This window comes from Neospora caninum, chromosome VIIa (assembly GCF_000208865.1).
Source record: "Neospora caninum Liverpool complete genome, chromosome VIIa".
Taxonomy (NCBI): domain Eukaryota; phylum Apicomplexa; class Conoidasida; order Eucoccidiorida; family Sarcocystidae; genus Neospora; species Neospora caninum.
Genome location: NC_018393.1, coordinates 562,691 through 579,225, shown reverse-complemented (window position 1 = coordinate 579,225; position 16,535 = coordinate 562,691). Strand labels below are relative to the sequence as shown.

The 16,535-nt window shown below is 53.0% G+C and overlaps 2 protein-coding genes across 2 annotated transcripts; one reads left to right on the top strand and one right to left on the bottom strand.

The window, feature by feature from the left end:
• Nucleotides 1-532: 532 nt before the first annotated feature.
• On the top strand, nt 533-7,245 carry NCLIV_019900 (hypothetical protein; the record flags this gene model as incomplete). The annotated part of the gene is made up of 8 exons (XM_003882184.1): nt 533-782; nt 1,359-1,439; nt 2,293-2,349; nt 2,408-2,417; nt 3,648-3,865; nt 4,555-5,064; nt 6,589-6,690; nt 7,199-7,245. 8 exons carry the CDS (start codon nt 533-535, stop codon nt 7,243-7,245), a joined length of 1,275 nt encoding a protein of 424 aa, XP_003882233.1.
• Nucleotides 7,246-12,751: 5,506 nt separating this feature from the next.
• On the bottom strand, nt 12,752-15,192 carry NCLIV_019890 (hypothetical protein; the record flags this gene model as incomplete). The annotated part of the gene is made up of 4 exons (XM_003882183.1): nt 12,752-12,886; nt 13,194-13,349; nt 13,614-13,742; nt 14,008-15,192. The coding sequence occupies 4 exons, from the start codon at nt 15,190-15,192 to the stop codon at nt 12,752-12,754; spliced, it is 1,605 nt and encodes a 534-aa protein (XP_003882232.1).
• Between the last annotated feature and the right edge of the window lie 1,343 nt (nt 15,193-16,535).

The following is a 16,535-nucleotide window of genomic DNA, read 5'->3' as shown; positions in this document are numbered from 1 at the left end:
TCGGAGCGCACATACATGGATAGCTGATTTATTCGGACATGAGCCTTCAGGTCTACATACGACCACTATTATCCGTATTCGCAGTTCCTTGCTCTACGGGTTCTCTTCAGATACACAGTGTCTAAAAGCGTGGATAGCTCATGAGCATTGAAGGTTTCGGGCCTATCAAGCCGATAATACAACACGGTCGATGCGCTGCCTTGTGGAATATCTCGAGTCACTGAAATTAGTCAAGGCAGCAAAACGTGAAGGTCTCTCGATTCATAAGATTTGCTTAGTCACGATACCACGGGCGCCGTTTTGACTATTTTTTTGTCCTTCGTTGTAACGTTGCGGTTTCGTTTTCCCTTTTGTCTGTATTTCTGTTACAGCAGCAGCTGCCGATGCATGGGGGCCGGTCATCACAGAGATTGCGATTGCAAGGGGGGACGTTCTGAGGCAGTACTGCTATCTTGCGCGACAATCCAACGCGTCTGCACTGATAGGTTCCTTGCTCCGTGCCGCAGTCGTTGCAAGCCAAATTTTGTCGGACATGGAAGCTGTTTGTTCAGTGCATCAGTCTTTGGCTGAGGCTCCAGCTGTTCTTGTTGCAAAAAAAAAACTGAGGCGATCACTCAGCACTGCGTGGCGGCGGCTCGATGTATCCCCGCGCAGCGCAGAGAGGATCGAACGCATCCTTGCGTCTCATGTCTCTAGTAGTACCTTGGCAGTCAGGCAGAAGGCGGCAGGCGAAGGTGGCGGACCCGAAGATCTGAAAGAGAGAGTCAACCGTGTCGCTAAAGGTGAGCAAACTCTCATGCTTATCTCAAACAAAGAAGCGACGAGGACAGGATGCGGGCATCTGTTATTCGTCGTGGTGTTAAAAATATCCCACAGCGTACGCAGCCACACACACACACACACACTCACACACACAGCCGCTTGTGTCTCGGCATCGACCTCTCAGACCGAAGAGCGTGAAGGTGATCCATCAGCGAAAGAGCGAAGGCGTTTACTTGAGGCGAGGCCGAGGACGCAAAAAACGTCTCTTCACTCTTTGTAACATACATGCTTGCCTGCATCACCGGTAGAGGACACCAGCAGGGGGATGGAATGAACGCGTGCGACACACGTAAATGCATTTTCGCTTGTCAAGGAGACGGTGCAGTGCGCACGACAAAAATCAGATAGGCCATAGAAAAGCGCACCACTACAAAGACAAATGAAGGAAAGCTTTTCAACTTGTGGAGAATTGAGAGTTGCTACAACCTGGATCAGAGAAGGCAAAACTCAAACATGTACTTTTTTGATTTCAGACTCTGGGCGTGGGGTCTCCACGATAGTGTTTTCCTTTGTCCATTCCCTTGGCTGTGCGTTAGAGACGCTTCTCGAGTTGAAACAGGTCAATTTGGTGCAGGTGCTCTCTGACGCCATTGCAGCGGACCCAAGCCTGATCCAGCGTAAGTCTCTTTTACACGTATCTATGGCTACGTAAAAATGACTGAGCGTCCGAAACCACTTCAGAGGACGCGGCGCAAGTGAGGCGGCCTCGACATGGAAAGCCATGGATGAAGAGAGATCTGAAACAGAGGAATTGCCTCGTATGGACAAGCGTAGGCAGGAAAGGAGGATAAATCTGCGTGAGGGCGGCGGTAGTGGTATGTGCATGAATATATGGGGATCAGAAACAGGTCGAACAGAAGCACGCGATTAAACCGATCAGGGTAAGGCGAGGGGAAGAGGCAGCGTGGCGGCTCGAGCAACGGAGAAGCCCGGGCTCACCCCGGAGCGTCTGACATATATCGCCAAAGTGAAATGGCGGGCACGAAACGACTGAGTAAGCAGAACGACAGACAGCGGCTTCCGTGGTGGACCACGCGTTGCTGAAAAGGTACCAGCATGTCCACAGGTCGAGCATGTGCGAGCACGATGCTGGAAAAGGCAATGCAGCACAAGGATGAAGATGGTAAAAGGAAGAGAGAGACGCGAACGTGCGGGGGGGGGGGATCGCGACAACACAGCAGTCGACTTGGCATACGGAGACAATGAACGTGGCGGGATGAACGCCACAGTGGCGATGAACGTGATACGGCGCGAGGCCAGGATAGACACTGGATGAAAGAATGACTTTTGCTACGTGGACGAACCCCGCATGCGTATTCACTAGATCCTTATGGCACTCTCTGGTGTTCTTGTAGTCATGCATTTCACTTCGAATCATGTGTGTCCTCAAACCGTGGGTCGCTTCATCGAAGGCTCAACGGAACTCTAGTGATGCCGATTTTTGCTGCGACCTCCTTATGCTGTTCGCAGCGCCTACCGGCGGTGTCGTACCTGGGTCGTTAATCTCTTTTTTGCAGGGATATCACGGTACGTGCGTTGCTTTCCCGTGAGTTCCGTCTCGAGTGTGTGCGCGCCCTGTTGTCAGAAGATCCTTGGTGAGCTGTCCCCCTCTTTCCTGGGTGTCCTATTGTCCTCAGGCCGCCTTTGCATTGTGTCGGCGTTGCTGAATTTCTCTCCGTCGTAGGAATTCCTCTTTTTTCGTAGTTTAGCTGCTCAGTGTTCTTTCCTGTATCAATAACCCCCGTCGAGCATCTTTTGTGTTCCGTCTGATTTTCTGTCATTCTACTTCTGTCAATGTTTCGCTCGTTTCTCTATGGGGGTGCCCCTCTCTAAGCTGGCTCGTCGTTCCTTTGTGTGCTTCCACTCCGTCCGTTTCTTCACCTGCTGGCTTTGGCTGCATAAATGCCATGAGGGCTTTACGATATCATTGTCCTGTCTTGTGCTTTCCTCGAACCGCAAGTATGTAGCCTCTTACGTTTACTGGCCCCGTCGAGCCTGCTCTCGACAGTGACACAGGAAAAGCAGTGAAACGTGATTTAATTTTGTCCTCCCCCCAGGTCATGTGTGGAGGGAATAGATAGCCAGTCTGCCAAATACCGTTTCATGACAGAGGTGCATATAGGAACCGCTGTATACTTACGTTTGGGCGTACAGTTGAGGTGAAAGCAGGAACAATCAATGCGGACAAATGTAAGCAGCTTTGGAAATGGAGTGGAACGGCGTTGTGCAACGGGGGACCCAGTGGAAGGGAGCCTACGTATGAATAGTTGAGAACCATTTGGCAGGAGCAAAAACCCGGGAACAAAACGGTTCTCAGGGAAATAAGTGATATACAGGGACAGTTGCGTGGAGGGGTTGTTTAGCGCGGGGGAGTGAGACTCTGCAAGAATGCTAGCGTGTGCCAAAGATCTTCTGACACTGGCGTCAAACGCAGAAGGGAATTCGAGAGATCGGAGAAGGGAGCACACATGGGAACTAAGGAATAGCGGGTGCAGTATGACGCTGGGACGCGTCAACGGGTCGGGGATATGGGACTACAAGTTATGTTAGACGTAGCCAGAGTAGGACTTCTTCTGCATGCATCACGTGCTGCTCTCGTAATGTCTCTCTAGTGTCGTCATGTTCTTCTGCCGTCTTGCCTACCGTGTACCTTGATGGACACGACGTGTCGGCCTGGGCCCGCGGTTTGTCAAGCTGTTCCTGGGTCCGTTGTTCTACTTCATCCATGTCCACACTTCCTCGCCTTTTCTGTCTTTCTCCTCTATCCGTTTCCTTGCTCATGGGACTTTTCCCGTGGTTCGCACCTTGTTCCTGGTCATGCTTAGCTCTATCATGTCTTGCTTCCCTATTATGGTAGACGGACAAGTAGACAGGACGCAAGCAGAAAAGACGACAGACGACGTGAGCGCCACACAGCAAAGCAAGAAACCAGTTGCCTCCCCAAAAGGCCAGTCGCCTCCAGGAAGGCGCAAACGAGGTCAACCTGTGCGCGAAGAAGGGGAAGAGGAGGTCGAACAGCCGGGTTTCGTCGACACGGATGACGGTAAGAGAGACGAAAAAAATTCATCATTTCGCTTGTGTTGTGCATCGTCTATTCGGGTTTCTTCCGTGCCGCAACCGCTGGTATGTGAGGAAGGTTCTCGTTCACGTCATGAAACCACGTCGGCACGAGTCGCGCAGCTTGTCCCCGAGTCAGTTTTCTCAATCCAGTCCTTTCTACTTGTAGGTGTCTGTGTACCTCAGCTCGAACCGGACTGTCAGTCTCCGCATCGTGGGTTGCTCGATATGTGTGAGCCTACGCTAACGACGCCGCGTATCGTGTTGAGCCATGGCAACAAGTGGATCCGCCTCGATTTGTCCTGTGGCAAACGCTGACTCAATTTCGGAATAGCAGACAGAGACCTGCAACCCCGCGGTCGCAGATAATGATTGCTTACAACGCTTACGCGAGCCACGTGATTGCCAGAAATACACACTGAAGCACAAGCAACACAAGCCACAGACGGTGCACACGACGCCGCATTGGAATCAGGAGCTCTGGTACCATAACTCTGAATCTAAGGCACCGGTGGAAGCGGCTATCGCAGTGGCCGGCCAGCATCGGCACGCCTTGTGATGCTCCAGGGGCCCGTGACGCAGAATCGACGAGCGAGGGAAGCGATCACCTGATGCATGCCTGTATTGCTATGTGATGGAACTAGTTTTTGCCTTCGGTTTTGCGTGTTCGCTCAGGTGGCTTTTCTACTGGTGGAGCCAGTGGCCTGGAGAGTGCCTTCGCTAGTGATGGTGAACCGGGACATGCAGCCGAAGTCACAAGCGTGCATGGAAGCACCGGATCTGAGCACACACTCCCGTCACCTCTGCTCGACATCAGCGTCTGGGGCGAACAAGGTGTGGGGAAGAAAGAGGGAGAAAGCCCGCAAGGATACAGCGACGACACAGCGAACGCAGATGCGTCTGTCGCTGACCACGCGGCCGTCTCAGGCCTGTCGAGTGGTTCTCTGGTGTTATATCCCGAGAGCGAGCTAGGGCCTCCGCCACCCAAAAAAGCACGATCGGAAACGCACAAGCAAGAGGGGGGGAAAGGGATACCCGCAAGCCCAAGCCACGGAGAAGATGACACGCCAGCGGGCGCGGAAGAGGAGACATCCGATGTTGAAGGCGATTTAGGGTTTCCTGAGGATTGGATTTTTCAACCATTCATGGACCTGGGAGGAGACGACGGTGATGCTCCACCAGACGGTGAGTCGGCCGTGACAGATCAGACAATCACGCACACAATGTCCTCCCTCAGGAGGTCCTTGGCACGCACACACGGTATGCCGGGAAGGGATTGCCACTGTAGTTTATCTCCTGGGGCGTCTGATGCCAGTTTGAATCTCGCGCCATGGGCTGTCCGTTTCCAAGTGTTTCCATTCACCTGCGGACCGCCGTGTTTCCATAGGGCACTGCCAGCACGAGGGGATGGTATTGGGCCACGGAACTGGATTGGATGTGTTCCCCGTCCCGGCGAAGCTCAGGAGTCCAAGGCAAATTGGAGATGTGACGATATGCACCTTTACTGCGGCACAGGTTTAGGTTGTTGGCTTCTACAACGTGGACGACTTTTTTCGTAGCTTACGTGGTACAATATCGTAGCATTCTATATGAATATGTTTCTTTGTACCGGTCTGTGAGCTGATCTGTTCCCCGTCGTCGGGCATCGCCACTCGCCTCGGATCATTGGTTAAACGAACCCAATATGCTTTCTTATTTCATTCCTGCTCAGTCTTTGTACCCCTCATAGCCCTGCGCATTTATCCTTTGATCTATTATTGAGTACGTGGCGACGTGCTCTCCGCGATCTCCATGCCTGCCGACATTTGAGCTCCAGCTCACTTTGGGTCGCCTATGTGTCTATCGGTCGGGCTCGTACGCGCCTCCTAAGCACCTCGGTACAGTTGTCAGATCGTTTTGCGGACCGTGCTGCCAATGTGACGGTTGTGTTGGGTACTGTCTGTGTCTACGGCAACGTGAATCTGCCTTTCTTTAAGCGTGTGTGGGACTGTATGTGTCAATGTCAAAGGCAGCACCTATGATCATAACTCTACGAAAATCCGTCCACTGGTCTGTGTATCCAACGCCTGATTTACCCGTATCGACTCACTCGCGTGTCTACGTGGCTATCTGCCAATCGCTCGGCACAGGTGTCATCCCATGCGCCTAGCTGTCACCGAACATATCCACGTATAAATTAAGTAGACGGGCTGCTAGATCACCTGTCTTTCCATCGCATCCCCGTCTATGTTTAGGCCGAACGCTCAACAAGACCACACTTGTATCTGTGTGGAGGATATGCGTGTTTTGATATGTTGCGTCCGCTTTTGCGGATGTGAAGTCTAGCCAGCTGGAGTGCATTTCGTTGCCTTTTTCGCTTGATTTTCCAAGTTCCGCCCTTGACCCAAAGGGCACAGCATGCGGCTATCAACCGAAGTAGTTACGTATGGATGAGACGGGAAAACCCCCGTTTCGCAGTGTCTTTACCGTTGTCTGCGTTTGTGGTTCGTATGTTTTTTCCCGCATTTACCTTTGCGTTCTGCGTGAATCTTCACATCCGCGTTGGTGCGTACTCTTAGGGTTCTCCACGCGTTCTCCTTTCCGGCTCCAACGCTGCGTGGGGTTTTTATGCATCGTGCGTCCGTAGCAATTGCGTTTTGCGGCAGCTGGTTCGTCATTGCCATTTAGCGTTTGGGTCGTCCTGCGTTTTCAACATGTGTCGCTTTTCAGTATGGGCAGAGCCCCAAACAGGGCTTCCCTACGCTCCTCTGCCGCAGGGCGATCCCATCTTAGACAACCTGGTCTCACTGCTCGACGCCCAGGAATATGAAGGTGAGATAGGGAATCGAAACGATGACCGGTGTCGATTTCATTGCATGGGCGTAGAAATCTGACATATATGATGTGTGAGCGTTCGTATGTGTGTGCGTCGTGTGTACAGCCGTCGAGACACGTGCACTGCTTGTTGCATTGCCCTGCTTCTTCAGTTGTGGAGATGTTCCGTTTCGTGTAGAGAACTCTATGGTCGCCTCTCGCAGCTTGTCGTCGCATCCTTCGTCTCGTGCTGTTTCGTTTCCGTCCGCTCCTCATCAGCCGCTGTCTCCACTCTCTCAGTCAGTGCATACCAGCAGTCGGCTATAGTTCCCCATCGCATGCTTGCTTGCTTTCGTGCCCTTGTGGAGTATGTCATTTTTGTTGTGTGCTTCTACGCTATTTTTGTCCCGTTTCGACTTTTATTCCGTTCGATGCTTTGTTCACGTGGCTACTGTATTCTGGAGGCGTAGCCTTGGTTCTTGTGCTTGCCTATTGTCGCCATTTTCTTTCTCACATTTTCCTCCAGATGGCATGGCAGAGGGCGACGATGATTCACAAGGGCAGGCAGAATGAGGCTGAAGCCCGGAGACGCAGAGCATTGCATGACAGATATACTGTGAGGGCGAGGAGATGAACGCGGCATGCATCCTGCCCGAGGATCTTACAGGTCCCGCGTCTTTCGTCACGTCACCGCAGCATGAACTGATCCTGCTAGATTGGTTCAGGCCAGAGAGTCGGCGATGGAGGTGGTCCGCCCTTTGGAACAGTAGACCCACGGCGACACTGGCCACCGTAACTTCTCTGTGTTAGGATTTTGCATTTTTTGTTGTGCTGTCGCCATGAAAATGGTTACCACATGGCGGTTTCTTTTCTCGCTGGAACAGTTCTCGTTGACTTCGTTGGCACGGGTCGTCTGCAGGGTAGTCTGGAGACACCCAAATATCGAGTAACGTCGTTTAAACTAAACAGTTTTGCTCGCCCTGTCGTAGCAACAGACCCAGGCGTATATTCATTTACTTATCGTCTTGAGTGCGACCGGGACAAGTAGATCTGGACACATGGGGTCGCCGCTAGAACGAATTCAGAATCGCCTAGGGCTGCCGTGATTGCCACGTTTAAAAACCACACTCGCGGGTTACGCAGACGACGATAGGCAGACTGTTCAGCTGGGATGTTCGTCGTAGGCAGCGTATGCTTCATCCAATGGGACCAACGTCAATTCGGCGGCTTTCCAACGAATAGCTGCAGCAGGCATCTCAGGCAGAAGGTCGGCGTGCACGGCGTCCATTTCATCGCTGTGATGATCACCAGCAACAAATCACCTCGTCCTCTGGGAGTGACGACGACTAGCCTGGTCGTCATCGGTGCCAGCTGGCGAGGATCGGCCGGCTAGGTGGATCCACAGGGGACACCTGGCTTGTCATCTGCAGCAAGTGAAGGGTAGTGCAGTCCCGCACTTCTGAGCTTGCGATTTTCCCCTTTTGTCGAATTTGCTCACATAGTCAGGGCTGACAGTGTGTGTCATGGCTGCAATGTGCAAGGGGGTGGCAGGGAAATGCCGACTTACATTGAGCTGGTTATTCGTTCTGTGATCCAGTGAACTATTACTCCGAAATACCATAATTCGTTGTTCGTGTAGCACTTGATCCTGTAAACTTCAACCAGGACACGGATTCGATGGTCCAGGCAATATGCCGTAGAAATGCGTTGTGGCCTTGCACAGAATTCATGTTCAAGTGCACGTAGTTGTCGGGAGCATCGTTTTGACAACCGACCACGGAGGCTCACCACTAGAATAGCTACTGCCCAGGCTCGGTGTAAGTGCCTTCGGCGTGTGAAGCAGCCAGTGGGAGAGTTAAGGGATAGTTTCCCACGGCGAGCACAGCTGGGTTTACTCACAGGCCAGCAGCTGGCTGAGATTTAGTAAGGTACCTGGAGGAGTACTGGAGTCCGGTGTCAAGCAGCATTCATATTTCTGAGCAAGTATCAAGAGAACGGTCGGGAACCAGGACAGTAGCCCAGGACAAACGGAACAGCAGTCTCCCTCATCGACCGGCGTATGCGTTGCCCTTCGGTGCAGCTGACAAGCCGTTTCATTTCTGGATTGCTTTTGCTTTTAGTGTATCGATGTGTATTGCCCCCGGTCTCTGGTACACGGGTAACGGTTGGCGTCCCGGCTGAAGTACAGAAGCAAATTGATTCTCCGGTTCCGTGCCCGGAGACGTATCCGCCTAGTTCGCTATATCGCTTCAGCGGCCGTCCCTGTTTTGCTTCCGTTGCTTCGGAGTTTCCTCGTGACGCGCCTGCCTCTGCTTCACTTATTACTTGTTAAGTTGCGGTCGTCTGTACATATCCTCCCTTATCTCTTTTTTACAGTTTCCGCTAATGATTTTCATTTCTCCTCCGTATACACATATTCTGTCGTTTTCCACTTGACGCTTTTCTATTTGTCCCCTGGTGTTCTTCTAATTCGATTCGGGTCCAGCACGAAATCGTTGTTTTCTTCCCCACAGTCTGAGGCTCTTCCAACCATTTAAGGGCACTGTGCTGCCGGCCAAACCCAATGTTTCATCCGCTCGCTTGGAACACCAAAATGGAAGCCCCCTCAATGCCGTCCCTTTACGGGCCCTCTCACCCCTCTTCAACTTCATCAGTGTCTTGCGATATTTTTGCTATGCGCTTCCCGTCGGAACCACAGGGTCACGCGTGGAGCCTACAACTGCAATGGAAGGTGGCGCTGACAGCAGACTCCGGTCGCAGTTGGTTCCCACGCTTTCTTATACTTCTTCCTTCATCCTTCGTCATCTCCTGTTGCAGAGACACGGTCGTCTCAGACTAATCCCAGAGGCAGAACGCTGGCCACACGCAGAAAAGGACAATCACGCGGGAAACGCCGCAGAAACTTACCTGTTCGTCGTTCTCACATTTTCGTCGCAATCCGTCTTGCAGCTCTCGTGGCCTCTCTTGCTTTTCTAAAACGGTTCTATGGTTTATGCGTTATCGGGGTGAGCATGCCTTCCTTAATCCCAACTTGGGCTTCGATTAAGCTTCCTCCCTTCCATCACTTCTTCACCTGCCATTTCGTCGGTACAGTCGTCGTCTCTTCTGCCTTTTCCTGCATCCTTTTCGCCGGGGCGGATGCAACGGAGACTCGCGGAGACTCCCGGGGGGGACACGCCCCATGGCACTTCTGATATTTGTCAGGCCGACGGAGAACAGGGCGTAGATCACAGCGCCGCTGGAGAAGCGGAGGAGGGAAGCGCCAACGGGCAACCCAGTGCGACAGCAGGAGGGACAGGAAAAGGGGGCACTTCGAGGCCTATGCACCCAAGAGGCAAACCCGCGCAAGAAGTAGCAGAAGACGAGGCCGGACACGAAAACACGATGGAAACACACGAGGGTGAGAGACCCAGGGAATGGATCTGCTCTTTCCTTTGGTTTCGTCGCTAACAGGTGCGTACCAATTTATTTCTAATGCTCCTGGCACAATCAAAAACAGACGCACATGTGTTCCCGGCTACCGTTCTCGTTATGCATTGCTTGTGTCACGTTATGTCTTGGCATCTATGTCGTGCGGCTCGTTGGACTGCTGCTCGATCGAAGGGGGGGTTCTCAGATCTGCTACACTGCCTGCGCTTCCCCTCATTCGCTTCGTTTTGGTGTTGATCTATACGGCCTTTGCGTCATCACGCCTTCGTTATGTGCGTCCTTGCTGTAGTGTCGGTTCTTCGCGCTGCAGCCTCCGTTCGTCCGCTGTCTCTACGAGACGCGTCCTTTCTGCCCTCGGGACTTACCGTTCTTTTTGCTTGATTCTATCGGTGTCCCCAATGTGTGGACCCTGCAACTCAGCCCGTTCCCTGTTTCGTTTCTGGGGTATCAACGTGTGTGTTTCTGCATTCGCTGGATTGCCAGGGCTCTCTTACAGTTTTCATGTTAAACGTTTTACCGTGCTTCTGCAGAAGGGGTGCTTGTCACTGAAGGTAGACGTGTCACCGGTGCACAACATAAGGAACACGCGGTTGAGGAAAACACGCCGGCCGCGAGAGCGGCGAAAATCCGCCACACGAAAAGGGAGACCACGGATGGGAGAGAGGCAAAAGCAATATCCATTCTGTGGACTCCGGTAGCAACAACTTCACAAACTCAGTGAACATGAGCTGGAAGCACTCCTTATCGATCCTCATCTTGTCCCTACACGTAGCATAATTAAGATGGTAAGTGTGGTGGAAGTAGAACCAGTTGATCACCACGTATCAATATAAAAACGGTAATCATGGTAATCCGGGACCCTTCTTGGCATAACGTTGTGTAGTTATATATCGCGTGACCAAGGTACCAAATATACAGTATCTTCCTCTCCTTGTCTCCACTATCCTCCTATCATCCCATGCCACAAAGGGTGCATCTATCATTTCAATCGGTCGTGGTGCTGGTGCGTCGCCGTTTTCATCGGTCCTTCGTGGCTTCCGTAGTATTCGGTTTCTACCGTTCTGTTGCCTACGTTTTCGTCCCTGCCTAAATGGAGAGAACCAGAGGTCCGCTTGCTGCATTATTTCCCTTTCTTAAAGTGCCAAGCTCTCTGCTTCTCTGTGCTCAGACTAGAAGCTATCTCCTGCGTCTGTCTCCATTTTCCCCCGTAACTCTTGCCCGGCTCGCAAAGATACCTTTCTCCCGCCACAAGCTGATTCGCAGAGGGAAATAACAAAAGCGGAAAATGATTAAGGCTGCCGACTACAACAAAAAAGTGTTTGATCAAACACGGACACCTGTCTAGGGTCAGAGGCCGGTAAATATTTGTGCCGATCGGTAGTAGGGGAAACCCAAGTCTGAAAAGCAGAGAGACTCCCGTAAACAGCGCAAAGCAGACAGGAGAACGAACGCTCTGCTTCGCTGCTGTTTCAGAGTTCGTCCTGTCCTTCCCCGCGTGCCACACTACATTCATCGACCGTCTTACAAACAGGAGAACCCCCTAGATCGGTTGGTACAGAGTATCAAACCTAACACGTTCTTTTAATGGATGCTGCGCAAAGAAGAGAAAACACATTAAATTGAAATGCTTACTAATCATCAATTAGTAAAACAATCTTTTTCTGCCCCCAACAGGAGGAGCTGACAGACCTGCAGGCGGTGAAGGAATGTGAGAGACTAGGAGAACATATGAGCGGCGAGAAAGCGAGAAAAACCAGAGAAAGAACGGAGAAGAGAGACAATAAGGATGAAAGAGAAACAGAGGGACAGAGGAGACAGGGAGGCAGAACAACTGCCTTACGAGGTTTAGTTGTCGTTCTTTGAATGGGGAAGAGGCATTCAAAGAGAAATCAGACGACGACGGAAAGCAAGAACGCGAATAACCACTACAGACGGTGAGTTGCAGGGAGAATGGCACTCACATGCTGACAATCTGGCGGCGTGCACGTCTCCTGTAGTGTCTTTGCAACCGAGCGTTGCGTCCGAAAAAGCCTCAACGCATTCACCGTCTTTCCTGCGCAGAAAAAGATTTCGATCGTACTCCTCGTCACTGCTGTCGGGAAAAAACGGCCACACCCGAACGAAGAAACTCTCACGTACCCTCACGTCCCTGGAGAGGAATCAACTATATGGAAGATGGGTAGCAATGGTGAAACGAGAGATCGCAGCGACGAAAAGCCCAACGCATCCATCTGAACATGCAAAGGGAGTAGAGAGACGGTAAAACAGGGAGCAACTGGGGGAGTTCATCGGACACGAGGAGAAAACGCCCACGACTCTCAGCCACAGAATGAACGCGACCCATGCCAAGAAAATGGAGGCTCACCACGGATGCATGCCTCGCCGACGCCTCGGCATGTGCCTAACACCATCAACGCCGGATACCATAAACTTCACAACTTCGCTCACGGGCCCTTTCCCTCCATTGTGTCGTCTACGCAGCCCAGACAAGGCCGTATCTAGAAGAAAACCTTCAAGGAAGACACACTCGTACATCCCTTCACAGTCGGAAACGTGGGCACTCTTAGCGATTTCGCATCTTCAGCGCCGCATCGCCTACACTCCTAACTTCTCCGATAACTGCGCTTGAAACCATGAGCGCACGCGTGTCTTAAGAAAAAGGAGAAGACGCAGACGGTGACGGTCCCCGGGGAATGTGATTGAACGCAGTGGAAGGGCCTACGGCCTGCCGCATGCGCTTTAACCACGGCCCAATGGAGCTGTGTTGGAGGATGTCTTTTTCCACCTGAAAACGGAAAAGAAAGCGGTCGCTGCCCGCGACGAGGAATGGGGTGCCCGCTCCGTTGGCGCCTGAGGGGTTTACCGTAGTCCACCCTAAACCAGATTTGATCTCGTTCACACTCTCGCTATCTACAAATGCAGTTGTTCACCTAGCCGTCTACTCATCTATGTGCACATAGATGTTTAGAGGTGTCCAAGTGAAAGCAAAAAAGAAACGTCGCGACTGTATGCTCGCTTTCGCTCGCTCGCTGTCTCTCCTAATCGACACTGGGTCGATGCTGCATTGTTAACGCACAGCCCACACCCCTTACCGTGCATCCTTCTGTACTGTTGAGGATTCCAAAGACAGCGAGGTCGACCTCGTCAGGCTGGGTTCCTCCAAAAAACAACGACGGAGTTTCGCTCTCTTCAAAGGATCGCCTGAAGTCATCGAGTGTGTCGTAGAGAGCGCGCCGCACATCATCCACCTGCAGGCGAGGACGCCCCACATAAAACGAAAGGAAACACTGTGAATTACGGGGAAAGAAAACCCTAGATTTGGCGAACCTAGAAACGCGCACATGCAGGCTCACAGCGGCTTCGCTGGAAACTGCTAGGAAATGGACGGACACCTGCGCCAGCCCCCGCAGAGCTGTGTGCTGACTTCCGATCTCTATGCGAGCGTGGCAAGGGTGCAGCCGAGTTCTTGAATGTGCAAAAAAGCGGGAATTGTTCCACTGGAGGGGACGTACCGCGTAGCGTTTCTTCCTTTGCCGCGCGACAAGCCGCATCACGACGCTGCCTGTCCATCGTCCTGACAGCTGCTGGAGGTAGGAGAAAGAGGGGTGCGTGAGGAGGTAAGAAAACGTCTCGAGCGACTCCTACAGGCAGCGCGCATGCAACAGACAGCGAGAGGAAAGGCTGGCGAGTGAAGACGCCGAAAGCAAAAAAAAAAGAAACAGTCACGGAGAGACAAACCACGGAACCGACAGATCTCGAAGAACAGCCAAAGCGAAAACAGGCAGTGGCGAGGTGTCGGTGGTCCTGTCTCTTCACAACAACATCCAAGAGGCCTACCAATCTATCTATCTATCCACGCCTGCGTGAGGCGCGTGTCTCGGATCCCTTGCGTGAGCAAGGCGTTACCTGCATGGTTCGGTAGACGTTCATCACAATGAGCTGAACGAGAACTTGATCTGTCCAGATGAGCCACTCGACCTCGCGCTGTCTCCGCGGTTGTGCGTCTGGGCGAGCGTTCGGCTGCTTCCGCTGGTGTTCCACGAGTGCATGCACGATCGCCTTGCTGTCGGCAAGAGCAAAGAGACGTCGCGCCTCGGGTTTCTTCGTGGCGTCTTCCTCCGCCCAGCGAGCCAGGATTTGCGCGGCGGCTGCAGATACAAGGGCGGCTTCGGGCGGCGCAGCGACAGGCGCCTGGCGCGCAATCACGAGGAGGGGAACTTTCGAGTAGCCGAACGGTTTGAGCTCCTTTTTCAGGAGGGGCTCGACTTCGACGATGGTGTAAGGAATCTTGAGGAAATCGAGGCAGGCGCGCACTTTCCGACAGAAGGGACAGCTCTCGAATTGCAGGAGATACACTTGGCAATCCGTGTCTTCCTCGCGCTCGCTGTCTCGCTTTTCCTGCGGCTTTCCAGTTGCATGCACGCGCGCGTCGCCGGAGGTCCCTGCGACAGAAGGTAGACGAATGTCGCTCGGGAGAAAGCGCGGAGAAAGCGGAAGTAGCTCAGCAGGGGGAGCCGGATCCCCGCCCCCAGCAACTGGAGAGCACACAGACCCGGACTTGGGACTCGCGAGAAGGAAGCGGACGAGAGGCGTTGCATCTGGACCCCCCGAGACAACGACGGTTTCTGGCGGCTTGGCGGATCGCGGGAAGGCTGCAGGTGGCGGAGGAGGCATCGTGCCTTCTCCACTCCCTCTCTCGACGGGCTGCGGGCGCCGGAAAGAAACAGAAGGGGGACCGTCTTTGCCGGCGTGACACGCGACGACTCCGTGAAGCAGGGAGAAAGGAGAAGCAGAGAGAAACAGACCGAAAGGGGAAACAGCCGTTCGTCTCTTTGCAGACAGGGCGAACGAAGGCGCGTTGGGCTGAGGGATGGGTCGAGCAGGGCGCAGGCTCCGCCGCTTAGCACTGGGAGACGAAAGGGAGAAAGAAGAGACAGGAGACGTAGACGCACGAGACGACTCTGGAGAGCTCGAGACCTGCGAGTGACGAGGGACAGAAGGAATCCTGTCTCTGTCTGAGGTGGAAACCGCGGCGCTCGCTGGGGTGCCGCCGTACTTCTGCGCAGCAGCGGAGACCGCGGCAACCCACATCGTACGTGAAGAGAAATAGTCGGAAAACGAGACGCGAAGTTTTAAAGGAGAAAAGCCCTTAGTGACAACGGGAAGTTTTCACAGAATCCTGCTGGCAAGCCAGGAAGACACGTCCGCGAAGAAGCTCGACACGAGTGCCTCGCGCCGGAGATGCCCACAAAAACATACGCACAATGCCTATCTGTCTACACACACATAATTACGACATACATGTGTAAGAGATAGGCTCACAAAGCCACGCGTGTTCCTCGACACACAAATGTACATATAATATATTTATATATATATATATTACATATATGCGTATATGTACACAGGTGGTCTACACTTGTTACGCATTGCTGTATATGAGCATTTTAAAGCACTTTAAGCATTTCTGAGTGAGTATGGGAAGGAAATAGGAGTGTTTCTGAGAAGTGTGACTCTCTGTTGATTTGCTCGCATTTTCTCCCTGCGGCGATTCGAGGACCATCGATCCTTTCCTGATTTTCGCTGGCGCTTTCAACGCGCGAGACGGGAGACAGCTCGGTTTGCGATCTGCAACGCATGCGCAGCCGAGCAGCAGTCCCTCCTTTTCGCGAGGCATCTTGAGGTTCGCACGGCTTGCTCGTCTCCTTTTCCGTGTCTGCCATTTTTCGACGGCCTTTTCCTCGGGAGATCCGCGATTGCTCTCCAGTGCGTCCTCAAAGGGCAAACAGCAGCGCCAGAGGCGGCGAAAACTGTTTTTTTTTCTCGACTGGCGGCGCTCCCCCGTGTGCTGGTTCGCGACTTCTTCTGAAGTCCCAACTGCGCAAAACCACACCCGCGCATTACAGCAGATTTCTTTCCCCGTCGTTCCTTCCGGAAGACGTTTTGTTCTAGACTTTTTTTGTTTTGCGGACCTCAGGGCTCGAGCACCGGATTCAATCAGCCGCAGCTCCGCGAAGCACGCGCTGGACACGGGGTCGTTCTCGCTGAAACGCTGTCGAACAGAAGAGTGAAGAAGCGACTTTCCAGCGCGGCTCCTATTTTTGAGTCTCCTCGTTGTCTGCTTGGTCGTTTCCCACATCTGAGCGCACGCTGATTTCTACACACCTACACAAGGACGCCCGCGATCGAGCTGGGAGCGTTTGCCTGGGTGTACGTACACCGCATTCTGTCGACTTCCGCGTGGTGCTTCTTTGGCTGCGTTTTCACGAAATGGTTTTGTTGGGAGAGTCTCCGAGGCTTCGCTCTGCATTGTGAGAGCTCTTATGCGACAGCCGCGAAGGAAGGCGTCCTTTGCCTCTCTCTGTCGAGTTCCACCCGTTCGCTTGCCGTCTCTGCTTCGGCGGGCGGCTCCCGAAAGCTGAACCCTTCTCGCC